Here is a 16,140-nt window from a genome sequence, read left to right as displayed (position 1 = left end):
CCCTGATGACACACACATAGAAACGCCTCCCTGATAAGCTGACATGCCCCAGGCCTCTTCAGGTTTTGGGTGCCAATGCTGCAGTGAGCCAAGGGGACAAAGTATGGCCCAGACGTCAAGCTGCCTGTTGGACACACATGCTGGGGGACGGGCAGCAAGTGCCACTGAACCTGGCGCACGCAGGCCACTCCAGCGGGTGGTGACAACACAACAAGAAAAGGGGAGGCTTTTTACTTCAAGGATGCTTTCTACATGAGAAGCAATTTCCACTACACACCTTGAACCTTACACACTTCCCTCCACAGGGCCCCTTGAGACTCATCAGCACATCTTCCCAAAGAAGGAAGAACGAGAGCAAAATAAAGAAACAACACGTCCCAAGCCCTCTGCGGTGATGGCACTGTTGGCATGTGGAGAGCCTGGAAGCTGACCTGTAAAGGCCCCTGCCCTCTGCGGTGATGGCACTGTTGGCATGTGGAGAGCCTGGAAGCTGACCTGTAAAGGCTCTGCTCAAGCTTGTACACGTCGGTGTACACTCCTTACCTCGCTCACACTCCCTCCAGAACTGGAATCATCCCTTTGCTGGGGCTCATGACGAAATGTTCCTTCCCACTCAACAGTCTGTTTATATGTGGAATCTGAAAATAAATGTTCTGGTTTTCGCCCGATATAACCTAGCGAGACACGGGAGCAGTCCAGGAAGTCTTTTTCTTCCTTAGTCTCGGATTTCTCAGAATCTAAACTGAAGACGTTTTCTTCTACACGCTTCTGGAGGACACAAGATCTTACTGGAATTTTGAAACTGATCTTCCTTCTAGACTCGAGGGTCTCCTTCATTATCTTGTTGGAGTGAGAATCCTGAGAAAATGGAAATTGCTCACATTTTCCCGAACTGTCTTTAAATTTCCCGTTCCTTTTTCTCTTGCGCTTCCGTACCTTCTCCCGCTCAGCAGCTACAGCATGCCAGCTTTTCTCACCTGCCTGGCCTGCAGACTTGGGGCGCACTTCTCTGGCAATCTTAGGATTGCTACGATCAGGGTTACCCCTAACATTTGTTGATTTGGTATCTCTAAAATCTGTGCAGTGAATTCTATCTGTTTTAGTTCCATCTGCGGAAGGACTCTGTGAAATCATCCGATTTGAGTGTGGAGCTTCTTGGATTCTGTCTGGTCCTTGAGGTGAGGAACTGATTTTCAGTCTCTTTCTGGGAATGTCAATATCTACACTCGATCTGCAAAGCAGAACAGAGACCCAGGTTAAAGTTAGACACGACGCTGCACTGTGTCACTGCAGCAGGGAGGGGAGCACTGGACCGATGCGGAAACTAGCAAAAAGTAAGCAAGTCACATTAGGGAAGAAGTTGAAAGGACTGCTGGACAGACTGCTTCAAACACAGATTTGCTATTTTGCAAAGAAGGATAGATTTATAACTTCATGTAACAGCAGATAACAAATCCCAAGTGGATTAAACATTTATGATGAAAATAATCATTACCATAATTGCTATACTTTTTATTAAAACCTGGGGTAGCAAATAAGGGAAAGAAATTTTACTTGACTTCTAAAGGTGACAACAGTGGGGGAAATAAAGGAAAACACCAATAGCATGTGACTATTTAAAACTTTAGCAGATTTTTTTTTGGACCCAAGGAACTGGAGGTTGATGCTGTGGCACAGCAGGTAATGTCATTGCCTGCAACATCGTTATCACATAGGGATGCCAGTTCCAATCCTGGCCGCTCTACTTCCCTTCCAGCTAGCTCCCTGATAATGCGCACTGGGAAGGCAGTGGAATATGGCTCATTAGCTTGGCCCCTGCATCCATAAGTGCCAACCCTACAGGTAGCAACTTAATGCACTATGCCACAGTGCTGGTCCTTGTCTTTCAAACTGAGAGAGAGAGAGAGAAGAAAACCCATAAGAATTGAGAAATGGTATTTGCTAGATATGTGATAGATAACAGCCTTAGTAAATAAAAAGTCTACCAAAACGTACCAAGACCCTGTCACTGGACATAAAAATTAACACGAGGGTGGTTAATAAACAGTTTTTTCTAAAAGTTTGACTTCCCAAGTGATAGCAGGCAACAGTGTATCGTTTCTTCTACCAAATGAGTAGAGATTTTACCGAACACAAATTGGCATGGACTGGTCAAACACACTCCTCCCAGCTGTGTTGGAAACGCTAGCTGACCTGACAGCCCTGAAAGGGTTGAACACAAACCAAGGGTTCTTGAGGTACACATGCTCTTAATTTCTCATCATTGTCCTCTCAGAAGTCTATTCAAAGGTGCAAACATCAGAAATGAGTATATAAAGATATTCAATTCAAAATTAGCTCTAATAGGCAAAAATCAAAAAAAAAAAATGCTAAAATTTTGTATACAACTAAAAATAAGGTCACATGTTCATAAAATGGAATCTCGCTCACTTCAAAAGACATTTATGAAATCACCAATGACTTCAAAACATGTTGACATATTATTAAGGAAAACGCAAGTGAAATACATACATGTACATGTCTATTCTCAATAATTTAGAAAAGAATAAGAAGGTCAGGAAGAAATGCAACACCATGACAGAAGCAACACCAGCTAGAGGCAGGAATATTTTGCTGCTCAAGAAAAGGAAACACTACTTTGTAGTCAAAAGGGGGAATCCATTGGTTGATACCGATCAATGTCCATGCATCCCCAGTGCTTGCTGTTGCACTCAGCACCGCACGGTCAGTAACACACAGCAGAGTCCTTGCACCAGGAGAACCGCAAACAAGTGACTTCTCTAAGAACTAAGATCTAACAAGTCATAACTTAGCAAATTCTAACAATTTCACCTGCGTCTTCGTGTGGCCTAACTTCTTTGTTATACTTTTTGCATTAAAGGCAAACAACTGCCCATGGGTCATGAGTAGCTTCACACTGCCTAGAGCACAGGTGTCCCACATGAGGGCCTTTGTTCAACTCCTGACATGGCTTCTGCTAAGGGACACCCTGGAAGGCAGCACGTGACAACGGCTCAAGTCCTTGGGTCCCCCAGCGAGTGCCCCGACATGGGAGATCTGCACTGACTTCCTGTCTCCTAGCTTTACCTGGCTTACCCCAGCTGGTGTGGCCATTCTGGGAATGAACCAGCAGATTAATTTCCATTTCTGTCTTTCAAATACAGAGAAATCAATCCATAGTTTTTTCATGATTCACATTTTCCAGGAACATGGACAACTCTAAGGGGAGCACTAAGTCTGTACCGGCTAAAACATTGCCAATAGACAAGTTATTGAAACATCAAACAGTATTTCAGAACCTAAAAAGTGCAAAGAGCATGTCCATGACAAAGCCAGACTCTCCTGTGAGCCTGCAGGCAGAGACGGGGCAAGAGTGAGCTCAGCAGCAACTGAGCAGAAGCCAAGGCCACGTCCCGCACGGCGCCCGGGGCCTCTACACCTCTTACTGAGGCCACCTACCCTGTAGCTATGAGTACTGCAGAAGGTACAGGAGTTGGGGTTCACATCAGCTTGTTGTAGCATCCCCCAAAATGGGGAAAGAGCAGGGATCACATGGGTACAGGGCGACAGGTGACACTTTATATGGTAACAATCAACACAACATGCGATTTGTGACAGAATGAACTTCACCAGGTAATCCTACAAAAGCAATCTGCCATTAAGAAATGACTGAAAGTATCCTTGAAAGAAAAAATTCAACAGAAAAACCCAAGTCAGAATAAGTGCAGGTTGGTTGGGCTTTGCCACAGCATCAGCTGGCACATGCAGGGACTGGGGCAAATCCTATCAAGCTAGCTTGCAGAACCACCTCAGAGTGCAAGATCTGGGACTGGGAGTCGGAATGGGCCCAGCAGGGAAACTGTGCACCCTTCTCTGATGAGCTGCAGCTCCCACAGGTGAGCACGGAAACCAGGGCTGGGGACACGGAGAGCTGGCTAGATAGGTGGGGGCACCTGTCGGGAGGAGTGTGGGTTGAACAGTGGGGTTTCTTGTGTTGAGCTATTCTTGGATGCCCAATGACATGTACGAGAGCCAAATGAGAAGTGGGACAGAATACAGCAGTCTGCTGCACATGCTGGCAAGCATAAGAAGCAGGGCTGAGACCGGGCCTGCTTGGGGCAGTTCCTGCTGGGATACTTGAGGGCAGGGTCAGGCTGGGCCACAGCACCCACTGGTTTATGTAAGAAATTGTGTGCCGAAGACAGAGCTGACCTAGCAAATACAATTACCAGTGTGTGTGGGCTGCTGTGGATGACAGAGGCAGCGAGACCCCATCCTGGCAAGCACAGATGAGTCAGGCCCGGGATCACTTCAGATCAAGTTTCTTTGGGAAATCACCCTCAACTGAACCGCTGGACCCAGAACTCCAATGGGGAGAACTGCAGGGTCTGTGGTCTGACCGTGGAGCACATGTATCAGAACTGGGCCTCCTCGGTGGTTTAGAAGAAGCAGTGGATGGCATGCCCAGATGTACATGGAGAATATAGCAGTCCACTGGGGCCTGCAGAGAACATCTGGCACTAGTGCAGAGGAAGCAGGGCAGAACAAACTGGTCAACCGCCCTAGCCAAGTATTGACAGCAAATATCTGGGCAAATGGAGACTCCAAGGTGGACTATGACAGCCGATGGACCTTGAAGGGATTTCCTCATCCTTGGAGCAGAGATCAATAGTACTTCAGAACTACTGAAACCACTTGAACAGAATCCTCAGAGCATGCTCCATATCAGAAACCCTGAGAACATACTGGGTGACTGTCCCCAAACCCCATGGTTGGGATGCTGGGTGTGGCTCCTCCTCCATCACACCCTTCTGCCAGACACAGGAAGAAGAAAAAGAAAATGTGGAACTATGGTCTCACCCACTTTCCTCTAATCCTTGACCCTTCCCCAATCAACTATCTTAACATCATAAAAAATAAAATTTGTGTATTAAAATTTTTAAGTTAAAAAATATAAAAAAACTTAACAAAAACAGCACAAGTCAAAGACAGCTGGATTTTTCTGTTCACTTTTTGTTTTCAGAAGGCACTTGGATTGTCTGGACAATTTCTATACATTTAATGCTGCTTTTTCTTCTCCTATTTTCAGAGAAACCTACACTTCAGCATCTGTCAAACATGGAAAAACAACTCATTCAGAACTTCCATAAACACCCAAATGTCACGAAGGTACGCACCTCACCACCACGTGTCCAAATCAGATCACCTCAGACAGCAATCTACATTTCAACATGTACAAAATAATCTTTATAGATTTTTATTGCAATCAACTTTTACTTAAATTTATAGTAAACAGTAAGACAATCCAGTAATCATACTGCACACACAAAACAGTACCAAACAAGATTTTTAAAATCTTGTCATTTGGTCTCACAGTTCTAAGCCCAAAATACCAAATGTCAAGAAAAAGGGGGAATATACCTTTTTAAGCTTTGTCTTCTTTTTGTATTACAGCACAAAATGTCTCGATCATCTGATTTCTGAAATATAACAAAAAAAAAGTGTATCAATTAGAAAATAAAAATCATGCACTCATGCTCTAATTATGGGAAAGGGGACGGAGCAGTCGTGTCGTTTCCCACAGCCGCATGTTAGTGAATATTCCAACAGAATGCTTACTTAATGTTTCCCACGATCTTGGGGAACACTGAGCTAATGTCTCCCCTCTCACTAGCGCCCCAAGCCCAGAAGAGCACTGGGTGCCCCCTGCCTGTAACAGAGCCCTGCACTCAGCCCACACTACTCCTGCAGCCTGTCTCTGTGTGCTCTGGAGAAGCACTCACGGATCGAATGTGGCTGTAACTGGCAAAGCAGAACAGTCACGCAGGAGGGCGTCTACGCAAGAGGATCAACGAGACAGAGGCCAAAGACGGAAAGATCAGCAACACACGTGAAACATACAAAGCAATACTAGAGGTTATGTTGACATGCCATGGCTTTGATCTAGCATGTTAGCATCACTGTACAGTAATATCTGTAAAGTATCATCGCTTACATAACGCTGTGCTCGAGGGCTGTGTTTCTGCTGTGTGTGGGCCAGCACTTTAAACTGCACCCTGTGGTGATGGCACCCCACATGAATGCCACTGTCCTGGCTGTGCTTCTTCCCACCCAGCTCGTGCTCAGACACCTGGGAAAGCAGCAGACGGCTCCAGTGCCTGGCCCTGCACCCACGTGGGAGATGCTGCCTGGCTTCAGCTGAGCACATTCCCTGCCATCGTGGCCTTTGGAGCGTGAACCAGCAGATGCAAGATCTCCTTCTCACTCTTTCAAATACATAATATAAATGTTAAAAATACATACACAGGGCTCAGTGCACTAGCCTAGTGACTAAAGTCCTGGCTTTGCAGGTGCTGGAATCCCATATGGGCACCAGTTCGTGTGCCAGCTACTCCACTTCCCAACCAGCTCCCTGCTTGTGACCTGGGAAAGCAGTCAATGATGGCCCAAAGCCTTGGGACCCTGAATCCACATGAGACCTGGAAGAGGTTCCAGGTTCCTGGCTCCTGGCCTCGGATCAGTTTAGCTCTGGCCACTGGGGAGTGAACCAGCAGATGGAAGATGTTTCTGTCCTTCCTTCTCTCCATAAATCTGACTTTCCAATAAAAACAAATAAATTTTAAACACACACACACAATTCCATTTCCCTGGAATCTTCAATTCTCGATCTCACATTCACAACTACGTAACTACCCTGGGTATATACTGAAGTTCAAGTTGAAGGTGATAAATACTTCATTAACCACTGGACAACTACTTGAACCGGTTTAATATTCTACCACTGTTTCCAATTCCTTGGGTAGGCATGGAAAGTACTCTGGACCTGGCTCTATTGTTATATAACGTTTTGGTGTCTTTGGGCAAGTCATTTCACTTCTGGACCTCAATGTATGAATATGAAAATGCAAATAAAAGATCTGCCCTGACTATCTCAAAAGAAGACTGCAAACAAGGACATATACAAACACTTACAAATGGTTTTGATTTATATCTGTATTGTATAAGCCCATAAGACAGTGTCTGTCAGCATAAGAAATGAAAGCACTTCTTGGTGAAAACAAGGGAAAAAAGGGCCAACATTGGTTTTACTTCTGTTGGCCATCAAAAGTAACTATAGGGTGCTGGCACTGTGGCACAGTAGGTTAAGCTGCCACCTGCAATTCCTGCATCACAAACAGGTACCAATTCATGTCCCAGTTCTTCCCTTTCGACGCCAGCGCTGTGCTGTCGGCCTGCAAAAGGCAACGGAAGGTGGTCCAAGCGCTTGCGCCCTTGTGTTCCGCATGGGATGCACAAATGCAACTTCTAGCTTTGGTCCGGCCATTTGGGGATTGAACCAATGGATGGCTCGCTCGCTCTCTCTCACTACAACATTTACATGTAAATAAATAAAAATCTTAAACAATACAAAAAGTAGAAAAGTAGCTGGAAAAAATTTTGTCATAAAGATCCTAACTATGCAACAACACCGAGTTGTGCCTAGTTTCAGTATCTGAACACTCACTCCTGGCGTCCCTCCTGACGGCAGTGGTCGGACAGAGCACACTGAGCCGGTGCATTCACGAGGGTGTTCCGCCTTCTCGTCCTGAGAGTAGAAGAGCACAGCATGAATCAAAATATATCAAAATATTATCTAGTCACTGACATTATAAATCAACAATTCAATCTAGTAACGACCCCTGCAGGGGAATACACTTTGGTAGGAGGAAAAGAGTCCGCTAAACACTCAAGGGAGAGATGCATGCCAAGGCCGTGGCAGGAGGTGGTCACCAGCTCCGGCCAGGGCACGGGGTGGCACCGTCACCAGCTCCGGCCAGGGCACAGGGCAGCACTGTCACCAGCTCCGGCCAGGGCACAGGGCAGCACTGTCACCATGGTCGGACAGTCTCCTACAGAGTGATCTGTAGCACATCTAGTCATCTCCCTGCAGATCCTGAACCCATAGACCTAGGACAAACTGGTTTCTAAGTACCTACCATATATCAAAGTAGTTCTAGGCAGCAAGCTGACATTACTGGAAAACAAATGTTGCTGCCTACGTGGAAATTGAAACCAAGCACAGGAATTTACAAGTAAACAAGTAAAATACTCAATGTGGCCTTTGATGCTATGGGGGAAAAAAAATACAGCAAAGAGGATAGGAAAGGCTGGGAGCAGGGTGCAGGATTTGCAATGTTAAACAGAATTCTCAAAGGACATTCCACTTATGAGTTGACATTTGAATGGACAGCTCAAAAACAAATAAACCATGTGAACATCTAGGGAGAATTTTCTATTCAAAGAGAGCCCAGCAAGTGTAACAAGAAGGTACATGTCCAGCTTAATGCAGAGAGCAGCAAGGAAGACCTGGAGAGTCAGACCAACCAGCAGAGGGATGGGTAGTAAGGCATGGAAGGAAGGAAGTTTGGGCAGTCCCAGCAAGGACTTCCATGTTCCTCCGGATGACAAGGAAAACACCAGAAAGTATGGAATGGAGGAGTGGCAAGAGCTGACTTTAAAAAACAAACAAAAATGGCCTAGCGGCTAAATCCTTGCCTTGAACTCCCAGGATCCTGAATGGGCGTTGAATTGTGTCCTGGCTGTTCCACTTCCCTTCTAGCTCCCTGCCTGTGGCCTGGGGAAGCAGCTGAGCGTGGCCCAAAGCCTTGGGACCTTGCATCTACATGGGAGGCCCTGAAGAAGCTCCTGGCTTTGGATCTGTCTTTCCAATATTAATTAATTCATTAATTAAGGCAGATCTCATATAAAGACAGAAAGATCTCGTGTTGCTGGTTCACTCCACAAGTGGCTTGGTCAAACACTGTTGCTACATCAAGTGGACCCAGCAGATTGAGGCCATTGTTGTCCTGGGAGAGAGGACAGCAAACAGTCCAGCAGGAACGAGGTTAATAAACAATTGGGGGGGAATTGCATGTCAACTATGAATGGCAAATGGAACAGCGTGGGAGATCACCCCTGGATCTCTGCTTGCTTAGCCCATGTGGGAGGCCACTGGCACACGGCACAACACAGGCACGCGACACACCATGTCCCAGGGGAACCTGCTGACAAAGGCTTAGAACTCAACCTGCCTGTTAACTAGGCATGCAGTGAGCAGTGGGCTGCACCCCAGCCTTTCTTCTCAGTCCTTGGCAGAGCTGTGCTAGGACTTCCCTGATAAACAACTCTAAGAAGTCAAACAGGACCCTCATCCTGTTTACCAGCCACACGTAATGAATATGGCCGGAGGCATAGCTTTCAGCCCAGCTTTTGTGCCCACAGGAGTCATGGCTTACCTGCCCATGGCCTGAGGCACAGCTTCCAGCCCTGTGCTAACGTGCCCTATAACTTGATTGGAAGGTCCAAACAGACAGGCCTACTGGCCAGTTAGAGTGTCAATGGGACATCCTTCTGCCTGCCCTTTCCTACTTATACAAAACTTGTAATTTGTTCACAATAAATGGACATCCCTCACCAGTTTGTACTTGGTAGCTCTGCCGCCAAAGCCCACCACTGCCTCACCCATTGGTGGTCTGGGGCCTGGTCAGGGACCACACCCTCCCCAAGAGAACAGGAATATCAACCAAAAATATCAGGGTGCTGTATGGCCACCTGCCAGGGGTCCAGTCCTCCTAACCTTCACCTATCCTTGAAGATCAGATTAGTAATCAGAACAGCAGTTAAATACCCAAGGGACAGGCAACAAGAAGCGGAATGATTGATCCAGGTCATGATAAAGTCTTGCAAACTAACCTAATACCACAAATATTTGCCAATTCACCTTTCATCTTGGATAGCAACACCTCACCAACACTCCAGTGACAAGTCATAGATTACGCTTTTGTTTGTTCTTGGTACCATCAAACACACTGCACTTGTGCTCCCTGGAGACAGTTAATAAATATGCTGCATTTCATGTACCCAACCCCGGCTCAGTGTACTGAGCGCAAAGGAGCAAGGCCCATGAGGAGCACGTCTTCCCCACCCTCAGCCTCCATTCTGACGGGAGAAATCTTGGACAACACCGAAAAAATCGAAAAAGAAAAACTGGGGAAAACAGCACATAAGTTATTGCCACAAAGGGGAGGCTCGGACGGGCCCAGAATCACAATCAGAAACAGCTCAGAAAGTTACTTCTAAATAAAAAGTTGTGAGAACACATAAAACAATGCACGTAAAGAAGGAGAAATACAACCGACTTTTGGGACAGACAGGGCAAACACAGCCCTCCCTCACATCTGAGTCCCCGGGCTCGGGGATTGTTCCCGGCAGCTGGCTGGCACCCGGGGAGGGATGGGTAGAGTTCCTCCTCCCAGTTCCAGTCCCAGCTGGCTGGCACCGTGCAGGCATTTGGGCAGTGAGCCACAGGATGGATGCTCCATCTCTGTCTCTCAAAATAAAGACGTTTAAAAGTCCTTTATACACCTCACTGTAATAGTGTGAACAAACGTAGGGTCAGACATCACATTCTTACTTCATCAGAGTTGGGTGACGAGGTAGTGCTTCTTCTCTGAGACGTCTCTATTTTTCCACAAGATTCTTTGTTGGACATCTTGAAAAGCTAAAACATAAGAAATACAGCACATGTTTTATCATAATAAAAAATTTATTATTTCCCCTGGTGTCCAATGTGGAGCTCAAAAAAAAAGACTTCAAAGGGAACCACGTGGCCTGACTCAACCGAGAGAAGGCTTCACAAGGTCAGTGCCTTCCCTCTAGTGGGACTGCCCGTGGAAGTGACCCTTGGCACTCCATGGCTCTGCACAAACACAGAGGACCCCAGGCCACAGCCTAGCTACAGTCGAACCTCCAGAGGGATCGTATTATTAGGGGGATGGTGTAGGGAAGGGCAGCTGTTTAGGCCAGCAGAGGTCCTAATCCCTAACCTCCTATTTGCTCTTTCCTACCACCTTCATTTTCCTTTTGCGAGCAAGGTCGTGGGTGCGGTGTTTGGAGGAAAACTGGAGGAGGACCCACAGTCTCTGGCAGAGGCCACTCTTGTGTGTGACTAGAAACTCCCCAGGTGGATTCCGAATGCCGACGGCCTGAAGGGATACCCTAGTGCCCAGCTCCCAGCCACGTTTCAGGCTGGTCTCTCCTTGGTGGAGGAGGGGTGAGACTCCTGGCCACCCCCATGAGTGTGTGACTTGGGTTGATCCCTGAAAGTGTGGGCCTTTGCATGACCCCCTCTATAGTCCCGAGGTGAGCTGAGAAAACACCAGTCTCTTTACTGTGTCTCCCTTCATTCTATCACCCACACAGTGTCCTGCCTCTGAAACTGAACAGCCTTAGAATGGGAGAGCGGGGCCTAGCACCCTGGCCTAGCTGCTAAACTCCTTGCCTTCAACGCACCAGAATCCCAAATGGGCGCCAGTTCTAATCCCAGCAGCTCCACTTCCCATCCAGCTCCCTGCTTCTGGCCTGGGAAAGCAGTCGAGGACGGCCCAAAGCCTTGTGACCCCTGCACCCACGTGGGAGACCTGGAGGAAGTTCCTGGCTCCTGGCTCTGCATCGCCACAGCACTGTCGCTGTCACTTGGGGAGTAAACCATTGGATGGAAGATATTCATCTCTGTCTCTACTCCTCTCTGTATATCTGCCTTTGGGAGAGCTGTTATGGTCGCCTGGAAGCTCCTATAGCCACAGGGAGTCTTTCAAGACTTCAGGGGGCCTGCAGCCAGGTAAATCTTTTCAAACCCTAATCACCTCTGAAGCCCAGACTCGCCATTTAAAAAGGGAGGGGCATGCTTGGAGTCCGCCCTTTGAGGAATTTAAGACTTTGCTTCTGTTTATGTTCCCATTGCGGTTCTCCCAAATCAGCTAGGTTAGCTGAGAAACTTAACCCTTCCTGATTCATTTTGAGGCAAGCCTGTTACAAGGCATGCTCCCACCATTTGATCCCAGATGTCTTGCCAATTTTAAGCTAAATTGAGATCGCACACATTTGTGGGTTTTTATTTTGATCAGGCCGAGAAGGAAGTTCAAGCAGCAAGCAGTAGCAGTCCTCTTCCTTAGCTCCGGGGGCTACTTTAACTTTTCAGGGAAAGGGTTACCGAGGGTCCTGGAGCCTCCGAGGGGTTTATAAGACCGGGGCAGGGCCGGTGAGCAGGAGTAATCGTGGCAGTCCTGAGACACTCCTGTAATAGCTGCACACAGGGTCAGACTGGACTTGCCCCATCTCTGACATACACCTCAGGCACCGGCTAGACCAGGGAGAAGGGGGCAAGTCTCTCTAGCCTGTTCATTGTCTTTTTGTTGCTCAGATGGGATCTCAGAATTCACGAGTGGATTCCCGGACTCCTCTTGGTTGTTTCCTTAAAAATTGAGATTTATTTGGCTCCCAGATCATGAACAAAAAGGACTTAATCTTTTTCTGCATGAAGGCCTGGCCCAAATACTCCCCTGCTAATGGCGAAACTTGACCTTCCACAGGAAGTCTTAATTACCGTACTATTTCAGAATTGGACCATTATTGTAGATGTTGGCAAAGGTGGGTAGGAAATGTCCTATGTTCATCTCCTGGGTCACTTTAAGAGCGGCAGAATAGAAAAAAACCTTAGTTCGGACAACTGGGAAGTAGGTAATTTGTAAGTAAATACAGATCCTCCTCAGGGATCTAATCCCACACCTCCGGAGGCCTTTATTCAAACAGCCCATTTCCGCAGGAAGCAGCCAGAAGACGTGCTCCCACTTTACCCCTACAGAAGTGGGACGTGGGATTTCAACAGGGGGTCTGAGACATCCAGACTGAGGTCTTGGCCACACCCATTTCCTAACTGCCCAAGAGATCCTAGGGGAACGTGTTACCTGTAGGTTCCCGCCCAACAAGGAGGGGTCAGGGCTTAAAACCCCAAAACCCTTCTTCAGACGCTTGATGTCTGCCCTATTTCCAGAAGCACCCTGCCTCCTGGCTTTCTCTCAGGAGGTGCTTTCCCCTTCCCAAATAATCCTTTCTGTCTGCGACAGATTCCTGGCTTTTTATCTCTATGATACGCTGAGGAAAGAACCCACTGGGCATTTGTGGTAAAATACTAGATATTATTTTTATTTTGGTGGTTCAAGGCCCAGAGCTAAGATGCCACATCCTGCCAGTGGTCCATTCCCCTTCACTCACAGTCTCCTTTATTACAGCTTTGCCACTTTTTAAAATCGCCTTTTTAGGAAGGACTCGCAACCATGCCTTGAGGCCTGCCTTCTCTAAGCACCAGATCCACACTGGAACACTGCGTTCTTTGGCTCCACCTGTATACCTCCAGCCCGGTCAGTCAGAAGGGCTTGCTTGTCCTCATACAGCCTCTATTAAGGTGGCCAGTAAGACGCACACATTCTTAGAGCCCTAGTCTCACTATCCATCACACAGAGAATCCATCATCCGGAGGACCGCTGGACTCACCTGAACAAGAAGCGAGCCTCAACAAATAACGTGCTTGCACAGCTCTGTCTCCCAGACCTTGAGCTTCTGGAAGAATACAGCGACCACAAAAATGCAGCAGGCACGTGGCTCTCTGTGAGGGCTGGGCTCTCCAGTTAGCAGCTGCAAGGCTGTGAGGACGTGCACACCCCATTTCTGAGTGCCCACTTACACACCCAGCTGCCCTGCTCAGAAGCCGCAGTGAAGGCTCACCCGGCGTGGCAGATGTGCGGCTTCTGCCTCTGCCGGGCCACTGCAGGCAACCGGGAAAGCCACCGGCACGTGGCGAGCATGCCCTGACAGCTTTTCACTGCCTGCTGAGGAAATTTTCCAGAATATTCACTCTTGCCCTCTAAGACATTTCCATCTCTCACCCACTGAAGTTGCTCCGCCCACTCCCCAGTGTCGCTTTCCCAGTCCTGCTCTGGACCACGTCAATACTGCTAGCCGACACAAGGGAAAAACAGCAGTAAGGCACAAAGCGACAGTGCAATCACAAGGACTCTGGGTCATGTACCTGCAGCACCCTGTGCTGGCACCCGGGCAGCAGAAATCCACACCAGGTCTGCTCAGCAGAATCACGGTCAGGGGATCTAAGAGAGCCCACTGGCTTCTGTGGCCAGTAGGGACCGAGATGAAGACTGAACAGCAACGAGAAACCAGGCGATTCCTATCCTAATCAGAGTAGGTAAAGTTCCATAAAAGAATGACCAATTGTACTACATCACACTTTTAGAATGCTTTCATGAGCATGAAGAAAAACAATACGCTAGTATTGGGTAGAGGGCGAGAGGACAGGGAGACGCAGAGAGATGCTAACAGCTAACAAAAAACTACTAATAAAAACTAGGAAATGAACATCCAACCTGCACTTCTAAGAACCTGAGCACAGACCCTAACTTACCCGGAAAGCCTGGCTTGTCAGTTCATAGCAACAGCCAAACTCACAGTTACACTTCCACATTACAGGAGTGACCCTGTTCCTTTCCTGACCTAAGCATTCCATTGCATGGGTGGGAAAGACACACACAAAATAAGAACTTCCAAGAAAGGCACTATTTAGAGCAAAGAATTAGTTCATGTCACCTATCACAGCGTAACCCTGATCCACGCTGGTCTGACGCTGTTGTTGCGTGTAAAACAGCATTATCTTACCCACAGGACACTGAAAAAAAGATTCAAGCTGCCCAAGAAAAAGCCCTTATACTAACAAAGACAAATGTTTTACACTCAGCTTAGTTTTGAAGCCTATATGGATCTCGCAGAAATCAGAATAAAGCCCGTGAGAGGGATTTCCTGCGTGGCCAGCCTGCACTCCGGCTTTGGGGCTCCCGTCCCCTGCACAGCGGCCGGCCGAGGGCAGGAGCGGGCAGGGAGGCCCCCAGCCTTGAGCCTGGTTTTGGGGCTCCCGTCCCCTGCACAGCGGCCGGCCGAGGGCAGGAGCGGGCAGGGAGGCCCCCAGCCTTGACCCTGGTTTTGGGGCTCCCGTCCCATGCACAGCGGCCGGCCGAGGGCAGGAGCGGGCAGGGAGGCCCCCAGCCTTGACCCTGGTTTTGGGGCTCCCGTCCCATGCACAGCGGCCGGCCGAGGGCAGGAGCGGGCAGGGAGGCCCCCAGCCTTGACCCTGGTTTTGGGGCTCCCGTCCCATGCACAGCGGCCGGCCGAGGGCAGGAGCGGGCAGGGAGGCCCCCAGCCTTGACCCTGGTTTTGGGGCTCCCGTCCCATGCACAGCGGCCGGCCGAGGGCAGGTGCGGGCAGGGAGGCCCCCCAGCCTTGACCCTGGCTTTGGGGCTCCCGTCCCCTGCACAGCGGCCGGCCGAGGGCAGGTGCGGGCAGGGAGGCTCCCGCCTAGGCGCCCCAACCCGCACCAGCGCCGGGAGACCTCACGCAGCCTCCTCCTTCCCCAGCGCAGCTCCAATTTGGGGTTCCCCGCTGCCTGCCTCCCAGCGTCGGACCCTCTCACCCCAACCTTCCCACGCTCCAGTGCTTCCAAGAGGAGCGCATTTTCAGCTTTCTTGGAAAAGGGAAAACTGCAAAAGCGAGTCTTGAACCTGGGATTCCAACGGACTCGCCTCGCCTCTCTCCGGCCGCGTCGCAGGCAGCACAGGCCACAGACCCGGGCTTCTCTCACCTCCGCCACACCGGACTCGCAACGGGAACAACTCCGACGCTAGGAAGCCGAGGAGGGGAGACCCTGGCGGGGCTCCGGGCTGCCCGGCTCCCGCGCGGGACCAAACGAAAACACCACCCGGAGGACCGCGCGGAGCCGGGCTCCAGGGGCTCGGCCCTCACGCACGCCGCCCCGCCGCCCCGCCGCCCCTGCCCGGGAGAGCGGCGCCCCCGGGGCGGCGGACGCCCGCGGTCGGGGCTCGGGGCTCCCGCGTCCAGCGCCCGGGACGCCCGCGGACCCCGCTCCCCTCAGCGGCCCGCCCTCGCCGCACCCGTCACCCGGCGTGCCCGCCTCCGACGCCCGCCACCGGGGAGCTCTACCTGAGGCGCCGCGCCGGCCGTCCCGAGACGCCGCGGCGACCCGAGCCCCGGAAGCCCGCGCGGGGGCCGCGGGGGCCGCCGGGAAGTGTAGTCCGGGCCCGCCGCCGCGCCAGCCGGCCGCGCCGTGCTCCGAGCGGGCCTCCGGGGGCCGCGGGCCGCCTCGGGGCGCAGGCGGAGCGGCGGAGCGGCGGAGCGGGCGCGCGCGGGGAGGCGGCGCCGCGCGCGGACGGGATCTGGGCCTGCCGTCGGCGCGAGGCGCGC

General features: G+C 50.1%; 1 protein-coding gene across 1 annotated transcript in view; it reads right to left on the bottom strand.

The window, feature by feature from the left end:
* The window catches only part of SWT1 (SWT1 RNA endoribonuclease homolog), a 73,953-nt gene extending 59,206 nt beyond the window's left edge, over positions 1 to 14,747 (bottom strand). The window contains exons 1-5 of the mRNA XM_040985371.1: positions 14,294 to 14,747; positions 10,454 to 10,540; positions 7,505 to 7,585; positions 5,422 to 5,480; positions 544 to 1,231 (exon numbers count right to left, since the gene is read on the bottom strand). Of these exons, the coding sequence (XP_040841305.1) occupies positions 544 to 1,231; positions 5,422 to 5,480; positions 7,505 to 7,585; positions 10,454 to 10,540; positions 14,294 to 14,395 (1,017 nt within the window). The 5' untranslated portion in view covers positions 14,396 to 14,747. The remainder of the gene's footprint in view (positions 1 to 543; positions 1,232 to 5,421; positions 5,481 to 7,504; positions 7,586 to 10,453; positions 10,541 to 14,293) is intronic.
* Positions 14,748 to 16,140: the final 1,393 nt, after the last annotated feature.

This window comes from Ochotona curzoniae, unplaced genomic scaffold (assembly GCF_017591425.1).
Source record: "Ochotona curzoniae isolate NIBS_2020 unplaced genomic scaffold, NIBS_Ocur_1.0 contig_430, whole genome shotgun sequence".
In the NCBI taxonomy this organism is placed as follows: domain Eukaryota; kingdom Metazoa; phylum Chordata; class Mammalia; order Lagomorpha; family Ochotonidae; genus Ochotona; species Ochotona curzoniae.
This window is presented reverse-complemented; position numbering and strand designations above follow the sequence as displayed.